At 45.4% G+C, this 21,189-nt stretch overlaps 1 protein-coding gene across 1 annotated transcript; it reads left to right on the forward strand.

Moving 5' to 3' along the window:
* Positions 1–334: 334 nt before the first annotated feature.
* On the forward strand, positions 335–21,189 carry sergef (secretion regulating guanine nucleotide exchange factor). Its single transcript, XM_030790534.1, has 11 exons — positions 335–376; positions 768–903; positions 1,149–1,304; positions 1,414–1,508; positions 2,184–2,244; positions 2,577–2,690; positions 3,388–3,450; positions 3,773–3,931; positions 4,218–4,378; positions 9,413–9,449; positions 20,998–21,189. The coding sequence occupies exons 1-11, from the start codon at positions 335–337 to the stop codon at positions 21,174–21,176; spliced, it is 1,203 nt and encodes a 400-aa protein (XP_030646394.1). The 3' UTR covers positions 21,177–21,189.

Genomic DNA, 21,189 nt, shown 5'->3' on the forward strand with positions numbered 1-21,189 from the left:
GGAACTGTCCTCGAGGTTCTGTCGACTTCTCCTGCTTTCTGATCTCGGGGCATGAGTTTTAGGTTTGTGTATTCTTCAGTCCACTTACAGCATGATGGTCTTTGAACGCCAATAAACTCAAAATTAGAGTTTTGGTTCAAAAATACCTTCAGTAGATAACTTCATATAACTAAACGCATAAAGTTCTTATTTAATAACTTAAAACTGGCCCGTATAATCAAACATGTCTGTGCGTCTATGTTCTACTTGCCACACTGAAAATGGCGTAGACTCTTGACCCTAAACGTCATTCTCATTCCGTAATGTCGTCATTTATCAGCGCCTTCTTCATGTAATGGAAACAACTTTGTTGTTAAAATGCAAGTTGTACACGTGGGTAAGTCACAACAATTTAAAAACATTTTCGACATAGACAATAGGTTTGTTTTATAGGATTATAGATTACAGGAGCCCGAACTCTTATTTTGCCCGCTGGTGGTTTGGAGGACATTTGTTAACAGCTAAACGACGTTAATGTTCATGTTTACCTTATGCGTAGCTGCAGTCTCACACAATGATTAATTTCGTAATACATTATAATTCGCATTTGAGCGACAACTTCATGATATAGTGTGAGAAAACTATATTTGCCTCGCAGACACCGTTAGAGAAGACAGAGTACAACACAAGTGTAGCTGCACAAGTTACAATGCTGGACCAGTTACACCTGTGAAGTCAGCGAAAAATCACAACCCTTGTCCCTCTCTTCGCATAATCATGTGTGTCAGGGTGCGAACAGTTACGGACAGTTAGGACAGGGTCATTCCGAAGACCTCTCCGAGCCACGGGAGGCAGAGGGCGCCCTGCAGAGAGATAAAGTCCGGTATGTCACCGGGGGCGGCGGGCACACGGCCCTTATTACCGGTGAGTTCAACTTCTCTTCACCGAGTGTAACAAACACATGATAATTCCATGTTTTCCATTTTGTTTTTAAAGGTATACTTAAGACAATTCTATCTTAAATCGATTAAATAAGTTTTCTCGCGTGTTGCTGAGTGAACAGACAGCTTGTGCCCGAGAAATACTATTGTTGTGGTTGAAATGGCGGAAGGGTTCCACCCTCTGGAAGTCTGGTGTAAGTGACAGTCGTTTTCATGTCTCCTGAACAGAGTCGGGAGAGTTGCTGGTATGTGGACAGAATCATAAAGGGCAGTTGGGCCTTGGTCATACCTCAGAGGTCACGAATTTTCAGCTATGTCCTCTGCCCAGTCAGAGGGCTATCCAACACGTGTGTTGTGGGTGGGACTTCTCTCTCATCCTCACAGGTAGGCTATATCTGGGATGAGACGTTCAGTGCATGCCTGTAACATACAGAGGGCAGCCAATCGTCGAACCCGAACTCAGTGATCAACAGAGATTTTGTGTGTATCACAGATGGTGGGCAGGTTTTCGCATGTGGATCCAATGCTTTTGGACAACTCGGCATCTCCCAGACTTTAAAACACTCTACTGAACCTACACACATCAAAGTGAGTCTGTGTGTGATATTAAAGTGAGTCTGTGTCTGATATCAAAGTGAGTCTTGTATCTGATATCAGTGATTCTGTGTCTGATGTCAGTGAGTCTGTGTCTGATATCAAAGTGAGTCTTGTGTCTGATATCAGTGATTCTGTGTCTGATATCAGTGAGTCTGTGTCTGATATCAAAGTGAGTCTTGTGTCTGATATCAGTGAGTCTGTGTCTGATATCAAAGTGAGTCTGTGTCTGATATCAAAGAGAGTCAGTATGTGCTGTCTCTTTAGGCGTGCATTCCTAGTGCCATGTCAGTTATATGTGTTTATTTGTATTTTGTACATTGTTCTCTGCTCATTTCTAAAATGTTTCAAGTAGTCCCCTTTGATACTGAATCATGGCTCTGTGTTTTGTGTTGGAGATATTTAGTATAAAATTTCCTGGAAAGTAATTTAGACTTATCAGCGTGTTTCATGATCTCTCTCTCTCTCTCTCTACCACTCTCCCTCTCTCCTTCTCTCACTCACACACACACACACACACACTTGTTGTGCTATTTATAAGGTTGAGGATACTTGCACTTAGATGAGTGATGAAACATTTCTCCCACTAAACTTTGAGTTCAGATGAACTGATTCAACTCTGCGGGACTCTCATGTTCTTTCTCTGTATTGTTCTGACTTTCTGTGCAGTCTCTGACAGAGCCAGTCATCAGTGTAGCAGCAGGACTCAGACACTCCCTCGCAGTATCTGGTAAATACACCAGCCTTCTCTGTCTCACTTCATTTCTCTCTCTTCTCTCACTCTCTCCTCTCATTCTCTCTTTCTCTTCTCTCACTCTCTCTTTCTCTCCTCTCACTCTCTCTTCTCTCACTCTCTCTGTCTCTTCTCTCACTCTCTCCTCTCACTCTCTCTTTCTCTTCTCTCACTCTCTCTCTTTTTCAGCGACATGTGTTCAGTAGTCTTAATCACTCACAATGTTTTGCCATTGTCACCATAAGTCGGGGTGTGTGTGTGTGTATGTGTGTGCGTGTGTGTGCTTACGTGTGTGTGTGTGTGTGTGTGTGTGTCTGTGTTGAACGCAGATGCGGGTGGTGTGTATCAGTGGGGTACTGGTCTCTCGAGTCAGGCCAAGCGAGCGCTGAGTCCACAGCCTGTCCCTCCTCACCTCACCTCCAAAGAGCCGTGTCTCATCCCAGGTAGACGCACACACACACACACACACACACATGCACACACACACAAACACACACACAAACACACATACGCACACACATGTATGCACACACACGCTCACACACACATACACCCCCCCCCCCCCCCCCCCCCCACACACACACACACTCATATGCCCATTACACACACACACACACACACGCATATACACACATACTTACACACGCTCATGCACAGGCAATACATAAAATAATAAATTACTTAATTTGTGCAGCACAAATTCACAGCAGTGTTATCTCAGGATGCTGTACTGATATAAGTGTTTAAGGCTTTTAAAAAAAGAGGAAAAAGACAGGCAATTAAAGCACATCAATCAAAAAAAGACTAAATCAGTGTCTCAAATCACATCAGTGTGACGTATAAAATTACTCTTACACACCCACTCACCGTCACACACTTATTCCCACTGAGTCACACACAGTCTGTCAGTGCACTGTGTCACATTCTCAGACACATTAACAAAACACACACACTGACACGGGAGGTGAACACAGTCACGTTCATCCCCAGTGTGGTCATATTTTAGTCATGCTCTCTGATTTAGGCCTTTGTGTGAGTGTGTGTGTGTGTGTGTGTGTGTGTCCACACTGTGGCGTGTTTTAACGATTTTCCTGTATGATAAACGGTTGTGCTCATATTCATCCTGGTTGATTACTCCAGGGCTGGAACAGGTGAATCCACAGAGAGTGGCAGCAGGCTCCGCCCACTGTGTGTGTCTCACAGGTGAGTGACAAGCCGTGCTTTAAACCCACTGCCAGTCATTTCAGCTGGACAAAACTTTCTGTCATGTTAAGATCAGCATTTTGCAGGAACTCTGTCCTTCAGCTGGAGCTTTGGATGACCCTCTGACCTTATTACAGTTTGTTTAGGGGGCTGGACATAAGGGATATTACTGCTCACTCATTGGACCAGAACTCTTAACTCAGACCCGCCTTTATAACTATTGGCTATTCTTGGTGTCGTATTCTCAAAACCGTGAGGTCTTCTCGAGCCTGTTTGTAGATGCGTTTTTGTCGGTGATGGTGCCGTATTTGTTGAGTTGCAGGTGAAGGAGAGGTTATTGTCTGGGGCAGTAACAAACACGGTCAGCTTTCGAACCCCGAGCCGTTTCTGCCTCTGCCTGTGGCTTTAGATCGCGCACTGCTCGACGGAGAAAAAATCACCAATGTTCACAGCGGTTGGACACACCTCATCGCACAGACAGGTGAGAAAGAAAACCGACAGGAAAATGTCTCTCTCTCTCCGTCTCTCTCTTTTTACACACGCGCTCGTACCTGCAAGCAGTAGTTAAAGCTAAGACTAGCCTTAACGGTGAAAACACAGAGCTTTTGCAATGCGCCGCTACTTAAAGCGTATTTATTTTGGCCAAAGACGTATTTTATTATTAAATGTATCAGTGGAATGTTGACCAAACCCACTGTGTCAGTGCTTCTGATCATTACTTCATTGCTGTGTCTTAATGTTTGTACATTACTGTGTCTGTCTGTCAGAGCGTGGGAGGGTCTTCACGTGGGGAAGAGCTAATTACGGACAGCTGGGCAGGACTGTGTCAGCCAATGGGAGTGCTGAACATGCGTCAGCTGACTCCCCATCTGAGAGTTCATTGGCCTGCGTCCCCACTGAGGTCAAGAGTCTTTGCGGAGCGACAAAGGTAAGAGTTTCACCTTGGTCCACGGATATAAAAAAACAATCTTTTAAGTAAGAGGCAGAAAGACTATTCAGTCTACACCAAGTTGTTTCTAGATTAAGACCACAACAATTTTACACACACTTCTTTGCTGTCAAGGTGATGTGAATGTGTCCTGCTCCACAGAGACATTCGCCACAGCTGTATGTAGTGCTTTTACATCAGATGTTATGAAATCTTCAAATTTCCCAATGGCAGATCCAACATAAAAACTTTTAGGCAAAAAATTGGATTTGTTAAGTTGGCAAAGATTCTTGTCCATGAGAAATCTCAGTTTCTTTTCGTTTTGAAACGTTTGTAATTTATTTCAGTGATTTCAGTGTAGTTCCAAAGACGCATATTAGCTTGATTCTCTTAAAATATACAACTGATTTGTTATCAGCTTGACTGACAGTTTTCAGACCCTGCCCAGCTGCATGGCAGAGGCACTAAAATGCAGATCCAGGTCCTGACTGATCAGAATAGATGTGATCAGAGTATTTCTCATGCTGTGGGACTTGTCTGCTGAGGAGCAGCTCTGTGGTGAAACAGGTGGGCCGGAGATAAATTGTGTTAAAAGTGAAGTGATACATGAGCACCAGCAGGGGGCGATAAGACAGTGTAGATGAGTGGCACAGACTTTCCCATCCTGCCTGGAGACAGTGCCTTCACAGGGCCTGAAGGTCATTACTAACCCTGGAATGTGTGTATGTAGTAACAGAGAGAGAGAGAGAAATGTCGGTAAAAATTCTTTGTCTTTTCTGGTTCTGCTTGAAGTGAATACTTACTCTAACATTAGGTCATAGGGAGCCTTATCAAAGCAAGGTGACCTAAAGAAGCTGTCTGCTGGAGTGTCTTTGTGTGAAAGGCACTGTCTGTATGACTGTGTGTGTGTGTGTGTGTGTAAAAGAGAGAGAGAGAGAGAGAGAAAGCATGAATGCCATTTTGCATTGATGTCTCCCTGTTTCTCCAGCAGTTAAGATGGAGATAGTTTCTGTCTAAACACAGTCACTGTGACTGAGTATCTCTGGTCCGCTCATATGGACAGACAGTTATCCTCCTGCGACTCTGTCCACGATGCCTCTTTGCTTTCGCCAGCCAAACTCACAACTTATCATATTTATCCTTCAAAGCTGCTGATCCTACAATGTCCCCACGGCTCAGTCCGCTCCGTGCCTTTTTATGAGTTGATGAAGCGACGGCGTAAACAATACTCTGTAATATACACTGCTCTCTGGAGATGAAGAAAGACACGCTGAGGAATCGGTTTAGCTTTTTTTTTTTTTGGTTCGAGAAGGCGTCTCTCAATTCTCTTGTTTCTTTTTGTTCCCCTCTGACTGGCGATGCGAATGTGACTTTGCCGTCGGCGATGTGGAGTCAAAACGCCGTTCGACGTGTATAACGCTTGTTAAAGAGCGCCCTTTCACGCTGCCCTTTAAAAGCGTTATTTGTTTTCACCACATTATCGTCCCGATTTAGAACGCCCAGCCGTCCGACAACCTCGTGTGTTACCATGGCCTCGCCTGGTCTCACCTGGTCTTTGCCTCCTTCCCCTGGTATGTGTGAGGCTGGTTACGCACCTTTTTGCTCTCTACGCTGTGGAGCGTGATGAGCTGATATACTCTGCTTGGAGGGAGAGTGCGGTTTGAAAACCAGCAACACCGTGCAGCTGCCAAGGCGCCTAATCATTTATGACCTGCGACCTTGACCGTGACCCTTGCCCTAATACTCAGTCCGGAGTGTACTGGTTTCCCATCAACCCCTGGCCTCAGTCTGTTAATGCGCTACAGCTGCTGCTCAAACTGTAAGACCCAGATTTAGGAACCACCCCAGGGGTATCGGGCCGCGCCTTTTTTGTGTGAACTACTCACAGGCCCAAAAAGTGGTTGGTAATGGAGTCGTTACTGTGCGGCGCTTCCAGATAATCAGGAATAATCAAGACGCAGGCCAAACGAAAAACAGACTTTCTGAAGAGGACACACTTGGGTCGGCACACAGATATGTAGACCAAGACCATTAAAACACCCTGAAAATCTTTTCAAAATGTTCCTGCATTTCCCAGGGCCGGTCCTGGAGACCTTTCTGCCTGGCGATGGTTATCTGGTGATTAGAAATGTGCTTGTATAAAATGCCTCCATTGCTTTGGTTTGATTGAGCTGTTGGTGAGATGGAGCAGTGTCATGTTAGGAGCAGGTGCAGGGTTTTCCTCTGTGTTCTGAGGCCTGCTCGGAGAACCACTCACCCGCCTGCGCCGAGAGGCATTGTGGGAAAGCTCAGTCGAGTCTGTGGTCTCAGTGGCAGATGAGTCATCAGCTGGTGAGGGAGGGAGGGAGGGAGAGAGGGAGTCTGTTGATATTAATGAATGATTGAAAGCAGAGGTCATTTACTGACAGTAGTAGTTTGTGTATTGTGACCTGTTAAAGGACTACTGTATTCTGGAATTGACTTATGTGCTTGGAAGGAGATTGTGCTCTCGAACATGCACACGTGCGCGCGCGCACACACACACACACACACACACACACACGGAGTCAAATCAAAATCTCAAACACAAACAGAAAGCTTTGCAAACACTGGTACACACAGGTAGACAAAAAATTCTCAAAATATCATAAGTACACACTCAGACTAACAAGCCCGTATTGTGTTTGCTTAACCAGCCAAGCACGCAACATCCATAAAGGTTTCATTTCAGCACGGTCTGCGTAGCTGACAGAACCCATAAATAAAGAGCCGTCTGATGTGTTTTCAGTCACGCACAAGGTGGACGCTGGAATTAGGTCACCTCATCCGCACGGGCACGTTTAAAGGTGACCTTAAGGTTAGCCGAGGAGGAGGGCCCTGTGCAGCTACAGTAAAATGGGAGGCGTGACGTCTGACCCCCCTGGCCTCCTCCTGTCCATTACCTCTGCTGTTATAATGATGGGTTTTGTGACTGCGTTCTCCGCAAGGACACGCTAGAGCAGGGGACACATACGGGAGATGCACTTACGTACCAGACAAACATACAGGCTCCTGATCCGTTTGTCTGCCTGCCGGCAACCGCTTGCAAAGAGGACTCACGCAGCACAGAGCAGCAGTAGGAAAAAAAAAAAAAATCAAATCTAACAGTCTCATCTCAAAACCTTAGTGTACATTAACTGAAATCGTCAAGTTTGATCCAACCCTTTCTCTTAAAAGATACCTCTAAGCTGCGCTAAGCTACTGCGTCTGCGTTCCCAAAGGAGAACTGAATGAAGAAAGATAATGCCATAAATGAGTGATACAATGTAGCCAGTAGAATGTCTGATTGAAGTTGTCTGACATCATAATGGAATGTAGAATGTAGAATGTCCTGTTCTCCTTAGCTGTGCTTAAAAGATACATAAACATACATCATCACTGCACACACTAAAACACCACCACCTCCCCTCAGCACAGATGAAGCTGCCCCCTGTATATTACCTGCAGTATATCAGACTCCAAGCGTCTGCAGTGGTCACGGATGCGAGTGGAGCCAACCGCTCTCCTGTCGTTTTTCTTCTTTTTTTCTTCCTTTTTCTGTTTTTTTCTTTCATTTTTGCATTTCCATGTGGTGTTTGAAGCAGTTTGAGGTTTACCCATGTTGAAGGCTAGACCAGTGTGGACGTCCTTTTGTAAAATTGTCATGACTGTATAGGACAGCTGCTTGCCCCATAATCTGAAAGTTGGGCGGAGGGGGAAGGGGGTGGAGGGGCTTTTTTTTTCTCTGGCTCTTTACTCTGCTTTGTGAGGGGGTGTTAGGACGGGGAGAGAGAGAGAACCCGACATGTTCAGGACAAATGTTCATCTCTTTGACTCCCACACGGTTCCGTGTAAGGTATGTGTATAAGAGATTTGACATATACAAGAGAGAGACATACACACAGACACAGACACACACACACACACACACACACACAGACACACACACACACACACACACACACACACACATTGTTGTTGATGCTCTTACACTACAGTAACTCTTATATGAATGGATTAGTACTTATATGAATGGATTAGTACAGCCAGTCTCAACAGAGTGCTGTCCGTTTTTCTTTCGCCAGTTCGGTGAATTGTTTGAACGGTATTACTGGACGAGACCAGGAGACTACGCAATTATTTTTAAGTTTATGAAGCAGGGTCCTCTCTGTGACCCCTAACCTTATCCCCTTATGTTGGCCAGTGATCCTGAGGAAACTGGACTTCATCATACTGACAGTGTGCTGCATGTACCGTCAGTGACCTCTCTCTAGAGGCTACTATTGCAAAGATTCATTTTAATCCTAAAAGTAGGCACCTTTGCCCTGGGCTGGACCTGAAGCAGAAGCCAAACGCAGGCCTGATCTCGGCTCTGGGCGGCTGTCGTCGGACAAAGGCTCTGAAATCCAGCTGTGATACATAAGCAGCTGGCGTCGCTTTGGTTTGCTTCCCTGGAGCTCCGCACGGGCTGCTTTTCTCCCCGTCTCCTGTCATCGTCGGGAATCCAGCATCAATCTCCGGTTTTGCTCTGTCATTCCTGCTGTGTGCGCGTGGCTCAGGGAGTCTTTAAAGTCTACCCAGAGACGCCTGGCCACCCTGCAGTCCTCCTCACCTCCATCACACAGACCGATACATGACAAACCCCTACTGATGCCTGTTTGTTTTACTGCTTAAAACAAGAACTGAGGAGCTCTGTGTGTGATTGTGTGTCTGTGTGTGTGTGTGTGTGTGTGTGTGTGTGTGTGTGTGTGTGTGTGTGTGTTTGTGTGTGTGTCTGTGTGTCTGTTTGTGTGTTTGTGTATGTGTGTGTGTGTGTGTGTCTGTGTGTGTCTGTGTGTGTGTGTGTGTCTGTTTGTGTGTTTGTGTGTGTGTGTGTGTGTGTGTGCGTGTTTTTGTCTGTATAAGGCATGCAGTGGGCACGCAGTGGCATGCAGTGGGCTTGTTTAGATGAATCGTTCACTACATGCAGCAGAATCCCTCCTGGAAATGGTTTGATGGTAATTGTTTTCTCATTGTATTGTCTCATTGCCTTTGCAGATTTCATGTGGATCTGAGCACAACCTAGCTATTGTGGGTAAGTCCCTTTACTTTAGTGATGGCTTAATGCTCTGTGTGTGTGTGTGTGTGTGTGTGTGTGTGTGCGTGCGTGTGTGTATACCATATATGTTTTTGTTAGTTTGAGTGCATGAAAGTTTGAATCTTATGAAAGACATGTTCTGGTTTCCATGGTTTCCATCTGAAAGATCTCAAGGTCCCTCTGTTCCATCTCTTGGTTGCTGCCCCCTGCGTGTATGTGTGTTTGTGCTGTCTGTAGGTTCAGGTGAATCTTTTAGCCAGTGTTTCTAAACAACCTTGAAAGCCCTGCATGCAGAGAAGTGGCCGCTTCACATCTTGATTGGAGTCAGTAAACAAGACTGTATACTGCTCATATACTGTGCGAGTGAGGGCTTATGGCCTCACAGTTAGACCACATGAAGGTTTACCTGAAGATCTGATTATTAATTATCTGATTGTTAATAATCATTAATGGGGGTTGAAAAAACAAACGATTACAAAGCAAAACATGATTTGACAATCTGGAGATATAGGACTGAAACTGAGCTGAAAGGAACCGTATGTGGCGTGATATGAAGAAAAGACTGCAGGTGTGTTGAAGTGGACATTATAAGATATGAAACTGTTGAATATGTTATGGAGGCCAAATGACCAGACCCAGTGAAACAGACTGAGCCCGTGGGAAAAGGAGCCGACACAGAGCAGGTGAAATGGACCTGCTGCGTTCGGAACGGCCAAGGAAGAAAAGGAGAGGGAGGTACTGCTCTGGTTTCGGACAGAACGATACCTTCGCTGTTGCCATGGCAGTGGATCTCACATGCTCCTGTTTGCCTTCAGTTAACTCAGAGCACGGTTTATTCCTATTGGCTGTATCTATAGTGACACTGAGAGAGAGAGCCTCTGGTAAAGAAAGAGAGAAACTGAGAAAAATGATTTTTTCTTCTCTCTCTCTCTCTCTCTCTCTTTTGAGGGATTAACTGAGAAACGTCCCGTGGCTATTAGGAGATATCACAAATGGCTAACTGGACCTATTAACACTAATCTGTGACTTTAAACTGCTCTCTGGATTCCTTTGACGATTTTATGTTCGGATTACAGTAATGAGAAACTTCTAACTGGAGACTGTGGCCCATAGTACAGATGAGTATCTTCAATGGAAGCAATTAACTGGACCGCCCTTGTGTAACTTTTAAAGAGCTCTTTGAATGAATTCTGTCCCCTGATATCTTTTAGTGTCAAACTATCACTGTCAGTTTGGAAGAATGGACAATGTTTTTGAAATGTTAAAAAAAAAAAAAAATCGATGGAAGAATTCCGTTTTTCAAGCCCTGCTTTGTCTCATGTGTAGTTAATTGTCTGTCCACACCCGCACCACGCGTAATGAAATATTTACCCACTTTTACCCGCCGTGAATAAACAAACTGAAGTTTTTCGGGAAGAGGGAGAGACTTTCGGCCAAAGCTTTTCCTTCTCACCACACAGGTGAGGTCGCCCCAGTTCTCTCGGTTCTGATCCGTCAAAATCCATGTGTTTTTCAAACGACGGTCAGTGATAATTATTCAACAGTTAATATTCAACCGTTAATATTTTCTTAGGTTGTGCTTGCTTCAGAAGCCTCTGTGGCAATCGGTGAGGAGTGTGGAGAAACAGATAATGCTGTCTGTCTGTCTGTCTCAGTCCTGTTTTAACTGAGAGAGTGTTGAGGTTGACTGACATTGGGGTTGGTAGTTGACCGTGTTGGGGTTCTCCGACGTGAACCGCGGATAAATAAAGATTAAGTGAGACACTTTGGGAATGGTGAGGAAGCGAGAGCGTGAAGGTGTGACTGTGTTACTGGAGAGTTCAGTCTCTGTTCTTCTTTCCGTGTAAACATAGATAGACTTATTTTTAACATTTATATATTTTTTCCCGGGAAACCCTCACCTCCACGAGCCACTTACCCAGTCAGGCTTCTATACTCGACCCCTACCTGCTACCATGACTGTGTGATTTGAACTACACCACGCCCCTGTCTGTGCTGGCCCGTGAGCACTGGCTCTTTTTACCATGTGGATTAATATGGCACTTAATAGTGACACTCTGCACGTGACAGCTTATTATCACTGTGTGTCTTTGACCCACGTGTCACTCCCTCTGTCATTTCCCTTTAACTGACCCGCGTATGTATCTAACCAGATAATGAACTGAGAGGAGGCACTTTTGCAACAGTCAGCTCCTCAGTGGCTATTTGCTTGTTTTTTTGGGGTTTGTTTATTATTCTGCCTGTGTTGGAAGTGGCTTTGGATAAAAGTGTCTGCAAAATGAATAAAGAGCAATGTGATGTAATGTAAACATCATCTGGCTGTACTTGGATGGAATCATGTAATCAATCACTCATTAATGATTTCTTTTATTCTTAAAATAGGTAATTTAATTTGGATAATTGAGAATGTGAATCCTTATCAAGTCTTTTTGTATAATATTATTTGCTCTTACAATATGTGTCATATAATGATTGCTTGTGTTCTTTGCAGTTGTGTAGAGAGAGAGGTTTTTATAAACTTTTGTTTTGTTTTAAGACTGCACGTGAGTGTTACTGGTTTTTGCGCTGCCTACTACATAAAGACTGTTACCAGTATCACGCCTGTTAGTATTATGGAGACACTGGTAATGAGGACTAGGTTAGTCATCTCTCTACAATAAAATGTCATGTCTTACAGTCTGTAGTCGTCAGTGAGATGGGAGTTGCAGGGACAACCCTGATGAGATATTTATAATGTGTAATATATAATATACAACATATAACATGTAATATACGATATATATATAATATATGAGAAACCCTGTGCTTCCCTGCGATATCTGGGAAGTGTTTAACGTGACATACGAAGAAACGATGTCTCTCTGTTGGTTTGAGTTTATGTTACATTACTATATCTTGGTAAGCAGTGCTTCCTTATAAATCAGAATCAATTAAAGCACAATTATTACTATTATTATTTTCTTGTAGTAATAGTATTAGTGGCAGTAGTAGCAGCAAAAGTTGAGAGAATGAAGAAATTGAAATTGTTTTGGTGGTAACACTTTCCACTTTTTTCAGTCATTACACTGGTGATGCCAACAATGACCAGTTTGCCACACACAGTGACTGAAAGGGTGATTTTAATCCCCATGGAGTGATAATTTGCCTTCAGATGTTCAGAGCACATGAGGGGTGCTGCTTGGGTCTGCATGCGACCCACATTCTTATTCTAGCCTATCAGAGTCACACTCAGGCTATGACTCACTCGCACAGTAAAGGTGACAGATTTACCCACTACCTCTCTCAGTGTTTAAGGCTGACACTCTGAACTTTAACACCGTATCTACAAGCCAAGTCGCTGGTTCAGACAGACTTTTTAGAACAATCCGTAGGAAAAGAGATTCCGATAACGCCGTGATAACTGTGAGGCAGTGCCTCTCAGTTAGAGGATGGATCTGTGGTCCGGACTCGTTTGGCTGGTACTGTGGACCTTCAGGGTGGACTGCTGGCTGGTGCGCAAGTGTCATGTCTGTCAGGAGGTCGTGGACGTGAAGGAGGATCTCAAGGACCTCCCGTCTCACGTGGAGAACGTCTGCATCTCCTCCGGTTCTGTGGTCGGCAGTGTTCCTCCTGCCATTGTCAGCGGTTCCTTCTCACACTTGCACAGTCTGGTGTTCCTGGTCATCCGTGGGTGTTACTCAGAGATCCATCCAGGTGCTTTCCGGGGATTAATCGAACTTGAGGGGCTTGAGTCACGAATACGACAGTTTCCCTTGTTGTGAGGCTGCGCTCAAGCTGGAGGTTTTTAACCACCTGCCCAACCTGGCGTTTTTGAGCTTAGAATTTTACAGGTTCTCAGAAATGTCGGCCGACGTTTTCACGGGGATGTCAAAGTTGAGTAACCTGTTTTTTAAGACACCATGTGACACAGACATGGCTGAGGTAATATGCAGACTTACAGATTTCAACTCGCTTCAACGTATATATATATATATATATATATATATATATATATATGTCAGAGATACAGACGCTTACCTATCCTGACTGCTCTTTGCTGAACGTGTCTGACAGTGAACCTGCTTCTTTTGAAAACGTAACTGTTGATTTAGAATTCAGTGCAAATTAAAAATGTTGATCAGGGATCAAACTCTTATGCTCCATATTTGTCCAGGTTGAGCCTATACAGTGGTTTACTTCTGGCTAACAAACATATCCCACTCTGGCATTAAGAAAATAGATCGTTTTTATCATTTAGATCTGACAGAACTTGATTTAGAAGAAATATGTTGAATTGTCGCAGTATATTCAACCCAAGAAATAAATCTGAAGTACGGAAAGATAAATGAAAAAAGCAGATTTACTGACAACTGCACAGGACTCAGAGCCGTCTTACTAAGAACTAGCAGTGAGCTCTCAGAGGAACTGGTGCCCCTGGACATCAGTTTTATTCATAATCTCAGGAACCTTTCTGTTTTTCGACATATAACGAACTTGACCAGCCTCTGTGTGCCTCACTCACAAGACATGCTATGGTTGTCAGAGCTTTGTTTGATACATAACTTAGTGCCTAGAATTTTCTCGACAGTTTCTTTGTTTTGTCAGTTTGACTGTGCTGCATGTGGAACAGAGTGGAATCTCTTTTATTGAGGAGGATGCTTTTTATGGATTAGGCCAGTTGAGTACATTAGTAGTCACAAAACAGGATCTCGGTTATTAGTGAGCGTACTTTTACTGGTTTAAATAGCCTTAGCAGTCTCAATCTCCAACAGAACCCTCTGAAGTATGTGGATTCTGGAGCGTTCAAATACTTGTTTAATCTTCGGGAATTATTTTTTGAATATTTGAATTCACCGGTCTCTGAACCTGTGGTCAGATTGAATTTAACGGAAATGTTTGATAACAGACTTTGTCTACTGAAATATCTCCATATAAACACAGGTGGCAAACCGTTGCATGTGAGTATCGGAAGGAACAGCTCTTTAAAATCACGATTAACCATGTGGCTTGTAGGCAAGGGAGTGACCATCGAGGACTGCAACGGAACATTCTTAAATTCTGTCATCAAACTCGTAACAGCCTCTAGATACTTCCTCGGTGGATCAGAATTTGCTGGAAAATATATCAGATCTGTGGAGACCTTTGAGTTTCGTTCAGACTGGTCTGAGAACATTGGAGATTTATCAGTTATCAATCAGCTTATTCATCTAAGGATATTAAAACTTCAGAATGTTGACCTATCCAGACAGCCAAATATTGCTGTCATGTTCCACAACCTTACCAAACTTCAGCTGCTGGACCTGTTCAACTGCAGACTTTTAAATTTGGATGGGTCCTTGACCAAAGACCTGAAATCTCTGAAAACGTTTTCGCTTCAGCTCACAGGTCCCGTGACTCTATTTTACAGCTTTGCCGAAAATCTGTCCAGCCTCCGGATTTTATCTTTGACTAAACTTCAGCTTTTTTGTAGTTGTGACAATACGTGGATTGTCAAGTGGGCGAAAGACGAAAAAAAAGTCGAGGTTGCTGCATTTTTTCCTCGTTCAGATGAGTTACAGTGCCTGTCAGCCAACGGTATCAGCATGGCAAATTTTTCGAGGTTTGCCGAGGAGGACTGCCCCTTCAACGTGGGGTTTTTGCTCTTTTTGTCCATGTTTTTGGCCATGTTCCTCCTCATCTTAGCGGCGTCATTCCACCACTTTACCGGGCCGTATGTACCCCCGCTCTACTAGCCTACATTATCCGCGGCTGGCGACATGAGACCACGCGGAGGAAAGAAAAGCGGAAGTACCGCTACGACGCTTTTGTGTCTTATAGCGGGAAAGACGAGAAAACTGGATTGTGGAGGAGCTCCTGCCCAACCTGGAGCGGCGAGGCCCTTCGCACTTATGCCTTTGTCTGCACGACAGGGACTTCCAGCCAGGGAAAGACATCGTGGAGAACATCACGGACGGCCTGTACCACAGTCGCCACACCCTGTGCCAGGTCAGTCACCGCTACCTCCGCAGCAACTGGTGCTCCCTGGAGTTGAAGCTGGCCACTTGCAGGCTACAGGTGGAGCACAGAGACATCCTGATCCTGGTTTTTCTGGAGAAGATCCCTCCTCACCTTCTGTTGGCCCACCACAGATTGGCTAGGCTGATGAGGACCAGAACCTACCTGGACTGGCCTCGCGATCCAGACCAGCGCAGTGCATTCTGGGACAGGATGTGGGCCAAGCTGAAGCCTGAGGAAGCAGAGTGAGAACTTGAATCTAAAAGGGGGAAATCAAAAAACCCATGCCATTTTGATATGGTGTTATTACAGTGTTGTTATGAGATCTGACACGATGTGAAACCACAGCTTTTCCTGTGTCTCTGGCTCTATTCCTTTTTACGGATGTGTTAATGTGTAAATAACGAGTTTTAAAATATATTTTCACACTTCAGAAACCTAGATAGTTCCTTGTGTGGCCATTATAACATTATATATATATATATATATATATATATATATATATGTGTGTGTGTGTGTGTGTGTGTGTGTGTGTGTGTGTGTGTGTGTGTATATATATATATATATATATACACATACATACACAAGCCATTCTTTCTATCAAATAAAACAGTATCTCTTATACTTACATGCCTCCGTGTGTTGTTTTTATTAATGTAAGTCATTGAGATGCCATTTTTCATTTAGGGATTCAAACATTACCTCTGAGGTCATTCTGTCTGAAATCCTGCAGACAGCAGAGTCTTCATCGACAAGGCCATACCCCTCTCTCTCCTTTATACCACCTGTAGTGTCTATAGAACCAGACATCTGTCACACACCAGACCTGGCAGAGCTGCGGAGCACACACAGCGTCCTCACTGCACCGGCTCGTCTTACGTTCCCGTCTTCACTGCACTGGCTTTTCTTACACACAGTGTCCTCACTGCACCGACTCGTCTTACACACAGTGTCCTCACTGCACCGACTCGTCTTACACACAGCGTCCTCACTGCACCGACTCATCTTACACACAGCGTCCTCACTGCACCGACTCGTCTTACACACAGCGTCCTCACTGCACCGACTTGTCTTACACACAGCGTCCTCACTGCACCGACTCGTCTTACGTTCCCCTCCTCACTGCACCGACTCGTCTTACACACAGCGTCCTCACTGCACTGGCTCGTCTTACACACAGCGTCCTCACTGCACCAGCTTGTCTTACACACAGTGTCCTCACTGCACCGACTCGTCTTACACACAGCGTCCTCACTGCACCGACTCGTCTTACGTTCCCCTCCTCACTGCACCGGCTCGTCTTACACACAGCGTCCTCACTGCACCGACTCGTCTTACACACAGCGTCCTCACTGCACCGACTCGTCTTACACACAGCGTCCTCACTGCACCGACTCGTCTTACACACAGCGTCCTCACTGCACCGACTCGTCTTACGTTCCCCTCCTCACTGCACCGGCTCATCTTACACACAGTGTCCTCACTGCACCGACTCGTCTTACACACAGCGTCCTCACTGCACCGACTCGTCTTACGTTCCCCTCCTCACTGCACCGGCTCGTCTTACACACAGCGTCCTCACTGCACCGACTCGTCTTACGTTCCCCTCCTCACTGCACCGGCTCGTCTTACACACAGCGTCCTCACTGCACCGACTCGTCTTACGTTCCCCTCCTCACTGCACCAACGTGTCTTACACACAGCGTCCTCACTGCACCAGCTTGTCTTACACACAGTGTCCTCACTGCACCGACTCGTCTTACACACAGCGTCCTCACTGCACCGACTCGTCTTACACACAGCGTCCTCACTGCACCGGCTCGTCTTACACACAGCGTCCTCACTGCACCGACTCGTCTTACACACAGCGTCCTCACTGCACCGACTCGTCTTACGTTCCCGTCCTCACTGCACCGACTCGTCTTACACACAGCGTCCTCACTGCACCGACTCGTCTTACACACAGGGTCCTCACTGCACCGACTCGTCTTACGTTCCCGTCCTCACTGCACCGACTCGTCTTACACACAGCGTCCTCACTGCACCGACTCGTCTTACGTTCCCCTCCTCACTGCACCGGCTCGTCTTACACACAGCGTCCTCACTGCACCGACTCGTCTTACACACAGCGTCCTCACTGCACCGACTCGTCTTACGTTCCCCTCCTCACTGCACCGGCTCGTCTTACACACAGCGTCCTCACTGCACCGACTTGTCTTACGTTCCCCTCCTCACTGCACTGACTCATCTTACACACAGCGTCCTCACTGCACCGACTCATCTTACACACAGCATCCTCACTGCACCGACTCGTCTTACACACAGCGTCCTCACTGCACCGACTCATCTTACGTTCCCCTCCTCACTGCACTGACTCGTCTTACGTTCCCGTCCTCACTGCACCGACTCGTCTTACACACAGCGTCCTCACTGCACCGACTCGTCTTACACACAGCGTCCTCACTGCACCAGCTTGTCTTACACACAGCGTCCTCACTGCACCGACTCGTCTTACACACAGCGTCCTCAGTGCACCAGCTTGTCTTACACACAGCGTCCTCACTGCACCGACTCGTCTTACACACAGCGTCCTCACTGCACCGACTCGTCTTACACACAGCGTCCTCACTGCACCGGCTCGTCTTACACACAGCGTCCTCACTGCACCGGCTCGTCTTACACACAGCGTCCTCACTGCACCGGCTCGTCTTACACACAGCGTCCTCACTGCACCGACTCGTCTTACACACAGCGTCCTCACTGCACCGACTCGTCTTACGTTCCTGTCCTCACTGCACCGACTCATCTTACACACAGCATCCTCACTGCACCGACTCGTCTTACGTTCCCCTCCTCACTGCACTGACTCGTCTTACACACAGCGTCCTCACTGCACCGACTCGTCTTACACACAGCGTCCTCACTGCACCGACTCGTCTTACACACAGTGTCCTCACTGCACCGGCTCGTCTTACACACAGCGTCCTCACTGCACCGACTCATCTTACGTTCCTGTCCTCACTGCACCGACTCGTCTTATGTTCCCCTCCTCACTGCACCGTCTCATCTTACGTTCCTGTCCTCACTGCACCGACTCGTCTTACACACAGCGTCCTCACTGCACCGACTCATCTTACGTTCCTGTCCTCACTGCACCGACTCGTCTTATGTTCCCCTCCTCACTGCACCGACTCGTCTTACGTTCCCGTCCTCACTGCACTGACTCGTAAGCCGCTTAAAACGTTGGGTCCGTATCAAGCTTGTCCTGTGGATTTTCACGGTGCTCCGACTGAAATATTTCTGCATTTTTGCAGTCAAGACACTTGAAATGCAGGTCGCAGAAAAGTAAAGGAGACCAAGAGAAGAGAATCCAATCAGTTTAATCACAATTATTTGAGAGAGCAGGGGCACAGTTTTTTTCTTGATTGTGTTTAGACTCTAAAGGTACAGGCAGAGTTGATGGGTTGTGGTAGTTGTTTTATGGGATGGAAATTTAAGGCTGTGACATTATAACAGTATTTCTCTGAGTGTCTCTTTCAGATCCTTCTTTTTTGACTCTTTCTCTCTCTCTCTCTCTCTCTCTCTCTCTGTGTCTGTCTGGAGTTCAGCTGGTATCTATGCCACTGTAACAGGTCGTGCAGAAAGCCGGTCTACACTGGAGACATTCTCGCAGTGATTCATAAATACCATGCAGGTTAACCCCTTTCCTTAAACTCCTCTGATACCCCCACAACAATCTCATCATCTTCACTCCGATCACCGTAAGCAATAAAGTATTGCTGCAATAATGAGAGTTTTGCACTCTGACTGTATTCTTGAATTAGTGCAGTGCTTACACACAAATAATAAAGTGTGTGTGTGTGTGTGTGTGTGTGTGTGTGTGTGTGTGTGTGTGTGTTAGTGAAAGAGGAGAAAGGGAAAGTGTCCTTGTCTCTTTGTTTTATTGCTCATCCTTCTACAGATTAGTATGCTGCTCTATATGTTGCCATGGTCTATAGGAGTCGTCTCCATGGAAACAACAGTGTGCTGCACAGCAGCGAGCGAAGAGACTTGGAAACTATTGCTGAATGAATACTACAGGGTTCCCAGCATAAAGCACTCACTCCAGTGTGACAGACACATTGTGAGGTGAACAGTGAGCTGGGCGCTCATGTTCCTCCACGGTTATTTAATGTAGGGTTACATTTATAGCTCTGTGTCTTTAGTCAGAGATTTAAGAAAATGATGAAGAAGTCATGAATGAGTTCTTTGTCGTTCTGTGTCCAAAAAATAGGGTTAGATTGTAAATGTACAGAGATTGAGGTCACAGATAACAAAAAAACAAAAAGAAAAACAAGCAAAACAAAAAAAAAAAAAAAAAAAGGGAAAGAATGAAGAACGAACGTCTCAAAGCAAACGAAAGGGATGAAAAAGAGCGAATCTGGAGGAACGAATTACCCTTTAGAAGGCAAGTGCACTTCGGTTGCTGTGGCGACGGGACCTGTTATGCAACTGTGTTGCCACGGCACGTGTTTCCACGGTGATGCAGACTTGACCACACCCACCAGCTGGACATGTGGAGAAGCATTTGAATCCATTCGTACTGTACTGGACTCACCCTTAGAATATTTAGTGTTTCACCTCAGGCTTGCGTGTCTGTGTGTCTGTCTGTGTGTCTGTTTGTGTGTGTGTGTGTGTGTGTGTGTGTGAGAAGATGAGCTAAACGCCTTTCCGTGCAGCTGCAAACTCACACTCCTAAGATATTCATAAGGACTCCATTTAACATTCCCTTACCAAGGCTCAAAATCTGCTTTAACTTTTTATTTTCGTGACGTGTCAGTTCTGCTCTGGGTTCTCCCTCCCTGTGCCAGTACTCTCTCAATATCTATGTGTGGATGTTGTGTCCCAGCACAGATATCCAGCTTCTTTATATTCTCTGTCCCGTAAGAAGTCAACCCCCCCCCCCCCCTCCCCACACACACACACACACACACACACACACACACACACACACACACACACACACACACACTCACACTGGAGATCTTGCCTGAAGTGACAGTACTTGTCTCTGACTCTGTTTTAATCAACCCTGTGCTTCACTTTCGTTGACTTCTTTTTTCTGTTTTTTTTTAAATCTGTCTCAGCATCTGATTTTTTTAAACGTTTCTTTGAAGGACTTTTTAGGCTTTTTTGTCCGTTTGTTTTGTTTCTTCTGAAGCAAAGAATCAAGCACAGTAAAAAAAAAAAAAAAAAGCACCAGTGTAATTATATTGTAAATGACCAAATATTCAGATATCAGTATGGATCTTTGATACTTGATATTTGATATTTTATATTTGGTGTAGATACAAGGATAATGTTTTGTGGGTCTTTATTTGGCTGATGAGTAGTATTTTATGACCATTTAGTCAGTTGTAAATGCACTTCATTACAGGACTTGTGAATTCAAAGAAGGTGTGACCGTCTTTTTGACTCCATCTGATTATTCTTTTTGTGTCCAAAAAAACAACTCGTGTCCTTTTTACCTGTGTCAGCTCACTGTGTAACCGCTTGTTGTGCAGTTGTGTCTGATTCGTGCTTTTCTGTTCAGGTGGTCGACTGCTCTCTTGGGGCTGGAACGAGCATGGAATGTGTGGAGATGGTTCCCTTTGTGATGTCACAGAACCACGGCCAATCCCTGCGCTGGGAGAAACCATACCTCTTCTGATTGGCTGTGGTGCGGGCCATTCCATAGCATTATGTTGCATGAAGAGCAGTGAGGAGACCTAAGCTGTTTCTAAAG

Source organism: Chanos chanos, chromosome 13 (assembly GCF_902362185.1).
Source record: "Chanos chanos chromosome 13, fChaCha1.1, whole genome shotgun sequence".
NCBI lineage: Eukaryota > Metazoa > Chordata > Actinopteri > Gonorynchiformes > Chanidae > Chanos > Chanos chanos.

Bases quoted from the DNA above. Each gene is read 5' to 3' on its own strand.
- sergef (XM_030790534.1), top strand. From the start codon at position 335: ATGGAAACAACTTTGTTGTTAAAATGCAAGTTGTACACGTGG. The intron at 2,245-2,576 runs GTAAATACACCA...TGTTGAACGCAG, and splicing joins ACACTCCCTCGCAGTATCTG to ATGCGGGTGGTGTGTATCAG. The intron at 4,379-9,412 runs GTAAGAGTTTCA...TTGCCTTTGCAG, and splicing joins GTCTTTGCGGAGCGACAAAG to ATTTCATGTGGATCTGAGCA.